This window comes from Mytilus galloprovincialis, chromosome 2 (genome assembly GCF_965363235.1).
Source record: "Mytilus galloprovincialis chromosome 2, xbMytGall1.hap1.1, whole genome shotgun sequence".
Lineage (NCBI taxonomy): Eukaryota > Metazoa > Mollusca > Bivalvia > Mytilida > Mytilidae > Mytilus > Mytilus galloprovincialis.
Genome location: NC_134839.1, coordinates 85,908,688 through 85,915,085, shown reverse-complemented (window position 1 = coordinate 85,915,085; position 6,398 = coordinate 85,908,688). Strand labels below are relative to the sequence as shown.

General features: G+C 32.2%; 1 protein-coding gene across 2 annotated transcripts; it reads left to right on the top strand.

The window, feature by feature from the left end:
* The first annotated feature begins 455 nt into the window (after positions 1-455).
* LOC143064689 (uncharacterized) lies at positions 456-6,178 on the top strand. 2 transcript variants are annotated; one of them, XM_076237711.1, is made up of 2 exons: positions 456-1,067; positions 2,463-6,178. In XM_076237711.1, the coding sequence occupies exon 2, from the start codon at positions 2,469-2,471 to the stop codon at positions 3,960-3,962; it is 1,494 nt and encodes a 497-aa protein (XP_076093826.1). In that variant the 5' UTR covers positions 456-1,067; positions 2,463-2,468; the 3' UTR covers positions 3,963-6,178. The 2 variants fall into 2 exon arrangements, with proteins under 2 accessions (XP_076093826.1, XP_076093827.1); XM_076237712.1 differs by lacking the exon at positions 456-1,067 and adding an exon at positions 1,248-1,884.
* Positions 6,179-6,398: the final 220 nt, after the last annotated feature.

Sequence of the window (6,398 nt, the reverse complement as noted above, 5' to 3'; positions counted from 1 at the left end):
TTGTTCAATATATATAGTCTTTATAGATAGTACTTACAAAAATCTGTTCTGTTATATCCTGTTATGTCTGGTTCAATAGTTTCCAAAGTTTTTAAGACATTTTATTTTAAGCTACGTTAGTTTTAGTAACACGTACACATGATGACTGTCACATGTTTGATATAAAATACATGGTAAGTCTTTGTCTCCGTTGTTTTATTTGAAGTTTCGTTGGAAGCTTTAAACTTATTAGTGACGGACAAGCTCATGCCAACTGTTGGTTGTGAATTAGTTAATTCTTTATCCAACATTTTTTTTTTTAAATTTCAAACGAGCTATTTGTAATAGACTCTGGGATACCATTCCAAAAACAATTTAGGCATGGCGATTTTTTTAATCAGATGTTTTTAAAGTAAAAAAAAACGCTATGTGGACGATCATGCATTCATTTATTTTGTTTTTAGGGGAGGAGCTGATTTACGCTGTCTGAATATTAATAATCATCTGTTGCTCAGTCGGCTGATCTATGTTTACTTTTCTACACATTTATTTTCTTTAATTGAGAATGGAAATAGGGAATGTGTCAAAGAAGCAACAACCCGACCAAAGACAACAACAGCCGAAGGCCACCAATGGGTCTTCAATGAAGTGAGAAAATCCCGCACTTCAGCTGGCCCCTAAACAAAAATGTGTACTAATTTCCTGTATTTAATGCTGCATAATGTTCATTTATGTTCTTACAAGACCACCGTATCTATGTTGGATTTCTCCTCCCCTCAATTCTCAGAAAATTAAACGGTCGTCCCCTAAGGAATGTCCAGGTTCAAAGGAATGCATCGGGTCAATTGGTTTAAATATTGACGTGCCAAGGTATAAAGTATCTTGATAGCTCTATTTTTCTCACAAAAAGCAATCTTAAAATAATCGCCCCTTACTGTGTTTAATCTATTTTTTCAGATACTCTAAGTATAAACTACATAAATAACATTCACGATATTTTCGTAAACATAAATTGAAAGCCGGAATATTACGAAATATATAGTCTATTTTTATCTTTACCTGAAGTATTATGAAATACACAAGATCAGGTAATATATTTGTTTAATTTAATTATAATAATAATTTAACCTTAATGTCCGATTTTATTAATTTGATCATGTTACGAAATTACAATAATGACTCGTTATTTGATGAAGATGACAAAATCTAAGTACTTAAGTGCCACGAAATTTGTCACGACTGTACAACGCAGTTTAATGATATTAATAATATTATGATTGAACGGAAACACACAAGGATATAAAAGAGGTGTTTATTCAATCGAATAATATTTTAAACTCAAGAAAATCGAATGTTGTAGTTACACAGTATTACAGATACACAAAAAGAGGCAGATGACACAAAACTCATAGAGTAGAAGATGACAACGCCATAGCAAAAAAGGAAGACGGCCAAAAAGACCGACAGGTCCACTAAACAATACACAAAATACTTTAGACTTAGAAACACGAATCCAACTAATAACTGGGGGTGATCTGAGACTCAGAGTGCTCCGGTATGGTAAACAGGTCCTGTTCCACTTGCTGCAACTGCTTGTTTGCTAAATTAAATGGTAATATGCCATTAATAACGAGAGGTGAGGTTTAACAAGTCCTGCTTCACTTGCTGCACCCGCTTTGTTGCGCATGATAAGTACAAGTCATAAAGTTATTCGATAATTTCTCAATAAAGGAAAAGGGGAAGGGAATAATTTAGTTACTTCAACTGCACAATATCCGTGGTTATATACTAACCTACAACAACCGCCAACACCCGACTTCTCCAAAATAGGTGTACACAGACAAACAGCAACAACACGCACAGTCCAGATTGCATGACTAAGTACATGCACAGAATTTAAGAAAGGTTTGAATTTAATCAAACGTTAATTATCCAATTTTAATATTAAATAAATGTGCACTACCACAGTTTGTATATCAGAGATAAAAGAAAATCGGGAAATATAGCAGTGGCCATTTTCCTGACTTGGTACAGGACATAAAAAAATGGAGGGTTGAACCTGGTTTTGTGGCATGCCAAACCTCCCACTGTTATGGCAATGTTAAGTTAAAATGGCAACATTAAATGACAGGACTACAATACAAATAAATGGGAGAAAATATAGGACAGAGAAACACACGAATAATAGCTAACAAAAGGTACCAGGTTTGATATTTAATACCATCAGGTTATCCCTCCATGTTAACCTGCAACAAACTAATATGTTTTTGTCTAAACCAAAACAACAACAGCAAAAAAATGGATAACACATCATCAATGTGTCTGTCGGTAAACGTGGGTCTAAAAGACATTAGTTTGTAGCTGTTCCTGTAATTCAGCGGTTGTTGATGTTGATGTGTTATATTTTGTGTTTTGTGATTTGCTTTTCTGAACAGTACATAACATTTGTAATAATTACGAGTTAGTAACTGTCTGTTTTGCAGGTTAACATGGAGGGATTACCTGATGATGTCATAGTGGAAATATTTTCCTTTCTGCCACATCAACTTTTATTGTTAGAAGTGAGAACAGTGTGTAGACGTTGGTATACTTTGTCACATTCTGCTGACTTATGGCAGACGGTGGATCTAACTCTAGGCTTCAACCAGACGGAAAAACAGGCAATGGTTTCTAACTTAAAGAGGGTACAAGATCATGTTAAAATTTTGAAAGTTGATCCTCGTCTATTACAGACAATTTTTAAAAACGACATTTGGCAGTTTCTCACTTTGAAGACACTCCATTTGAATACTTTATGTAAAACAACAGTATCAGTATTAGGGGAACCAAACTTGCGTTATCCACGATTAGAAAAGGTGTACTTTTCGTCTGCTTTTGACAACAAACTCGTTCTGTCTGCATTTTCTGGATTGAAATTAGACACATTTGAATGGAAATACAGCGGACCATTTCAGCAATTCCGCGAAACAATTTTGGCATTGGGAAAAATGGATAACCTGCAAAAAGTGAGATTGCACGTTAAAAGCCTCGATAACGAGCTGCTTAGTTACTTGTTGAAAAACTGTCATACATTACATTCGCTTAAGCTTTATTTTTTCAATGTAAATATTAAAATTGATAATGATGCATTCCTATCCCTTACGGACAATTGTTCGTTAACAGAACTTGGACTTCCAACAACTTCTATAACAGACGAATCACTCTATCATATTTCAAAAACTTGTCCATTTTTAAAACTAATTAATATCAATAATTGCTTTTATATCACTGATGTTGGAATTAGACATTTAGCAACGAACTGCATTCATTTAGAAAACGTGCATATTGGCAATATACCTAACTTAACAAATTGCACAGTACAGCTCATTTCTAACAAGTTTAAACATTTAAAAGTTCTTAATTTGAAACAATGTATGGGCATGGAAAACAGAGGAATCGCTAATATATTTAAAAAGTGCTCGATGCTTATCAAGCTTAATGTTTCATTTTGCCCAAAAGTGAATTCCCATGTTTTGTTACCAGATAAAATCTGGACGTCGAACGTGCCTTTGAAATTGAGGGAAATTAGCTTGAGTGGAAACAATAACATAACAAGCGAAGTAGTATTTCGTATCATAAAGTTATGCTGTTGTTTGCAATCGTTTGAACTAGCATCTTGTCCATCTATCCAAAGCATCGATACAGCAAGCAACAAGCAAGGGATATCAAATACAAGATCAGAATGTGTACAAAAACCTCAGAAGACTGACCACTCTCATATGAAATCAGTAAATTTCATTGGTTCATTAAATGTTGAGGATTCAGTTATCATTGCATTGTCATACATATGTCCAGATTTAAGGAATTTAAGACTGACTGATTGTAAGAAACTTACAAAGAATGTTCTTGGTGTTGTATTCAGGAACTGTCGATTTATTGATTCACTAGAAATAGCTAATTGTACATTTAAAAGAAAAGAATATAAAGATACTGTAACATTATAAAACCAATATACATTTAAAGACGTATTTACCAGCGTAAACAAAGTGTGAACCAAGAAATACCATTTTTACTGTATCTGTTATGTATTACTGTTGTAAATTATTAAATAAACAGACAATAAATTGAGATGCTTCAATAAAATAAGAAACCATATTTTAAATGTATTGTTTATATAGAGAATAATACATGGCAGAATCCGTAGCATATGTCTTATCATCCCGAGACACCAATATCAGCCCAAGGGCCTTTAGGCCCGTAGGATAATATTGGTCGAGGGTGATACGGCATGTGATACGGATTCTGCCATGTTTTATACGCTTTATCATATATTTCAACAGGAGAGTATTATATTATATGAACTGTTTTCTGATTCAAAGCACTGGGTTACCTTCAGTTCTACTTTTGTCTTGTGTCAAAGGCCTTAAAAGAACTGCTCAATTACTTATCCGAAGCACCTGGGCTACCTTACAATTTGCGTGCTGTTGTTTTAAAAATATTTTGTTTGTATTTTTTTGTGTGTTTTGTATTTTTTATAGTTGCATTTAGTGTGCCAAAAAATATGAAAACTTGACGTTCGTGACGTCACATACCAAACAATTACGTCATTCAATAAATTGCATCACGCCCGCATGACCGTTCTATTGGACCTTTTTTGAGGAAATTTTTCTTAAGCTTACATAAATAAAAACAGACTTTATGTAAAAAAAAAAAAAAAAAAAAAAAAAATAAAGGGGGGTGATAAAGGGAAGCGGTGTGATAAAGGGTATGCGATAAAGGGTAGGGGTGTGATAAAGGGTAAGCGATAAAGGGTGCGCATCAAAGTTGCGCGATATGGATTAAACAGCAGGCTATTTATCAAATATGCAAAACTACTGTATTTACTACAAAACATATGATAAATAAACATATGATAAATAAATTTATGATACCTTTATGACATGAAGATGATTTTATATTAATTTATTAACAGGTGTGAAATCGACACAAATAGCTTAATATTAAGTTTATGTCACTAACAGAACAGTTAAAAGCAACAGTAACAATCCATTTTCAGAAAAAATACCACGTAGCAAAATCATTTATGGTGTATAACTTAAAACTGTTTTTTTTTTCCTTAATTTAAATTATTATTGAGTTAAATTCCACTCTGATACTTTCGGTATGCAGTTCATGTTTACCGTCGTTATACAATACTTCATTTTAATTGTAGGAGCGATTCATTTCGAAAAATAATACAATACTTCATTTTAATTGTAGGAGCGATACATTTCTATATGCGATGGATTTCCACTCAGATGGAATTTTATTCATTTTCATCAAATCCAGTCTTCATTCAGTCGAATCTTTAATTTGCTTACGTTATTTGTTTCGGTTTATATCGAAATTTTAGAAACGTCAAAATAGTTTTAAAAGTCGTGACAAAACATAAAGCATGGGTATTTCAAAAGAGACGGCATATATTCTACTTTTTCAAAATTAATACAAATATATAATAAAAATTCGTATACATCCAGTAAGTTAACGTATACAGTATCCACAATATACTTCATTGACAGCAAAGAAGAAAAATGATAACTTAATACAATAGAACTCACTCCATCTTCAATCTAATGATATGAACGTATATTAAAGAATTATATTGGATAAGCTTAAGCTAATTTCTAATTCTATATCATATGATCCTATAAATGCCGTACAACAGTACGATATTTGGGTAGGACTTTTTTTACAAGTATAAGTATTCAGTTGATGAGAAAAAGGTCAACAACCTTGTTGTTATTACTTGGCCATTTGTAATTCATACAAATTATTTTTCAATTTGTTACGAAATTGTTTTTTTTTCGGTCGATTTTTCTTATAAAATTGCGATATTTTTTCCGCTATTTTTTAGTAGTGTCAACCATTCCTGATACTTGTAAACAGTGGTTTTGTCTAGAGAAGAGACTACGTGCATTACAGTATTATGAAAAATAGAAACGTGCGAAGTACTATTGGACTGAGTTGTCATGCACAATATTAACTGCCACTGCGACTTGTATATACTTGTTCTTACACACAAGAGTATTTATTAACCATGTTCTTTTAATTAGATATATTTGATTTTGAAAGTATTACCTGTAATACATTATACTGAATGTTATGATACTGATTAAAATTATGATTAGAAAACATGTATTTACACATTTAATTCATTTATTAAAGAATTGAGTAAACTCGCCCTGATGTATATGACTTTGTCAGATATTATATGTTTATATATTTTTTTAATCTAAACATTTAATTTTTTATTTTTATGGACAAATCATCACGTAAAATGCAATAAATACGCTTTTTAACACAATGGCCGATTCTTTTTTAACCTATTCGATGGTAACTTCATACATAGGGTATGAATTAAAATAGTGGCCTTTTGTTTTGTAAGGTCTAATAAAAATGCA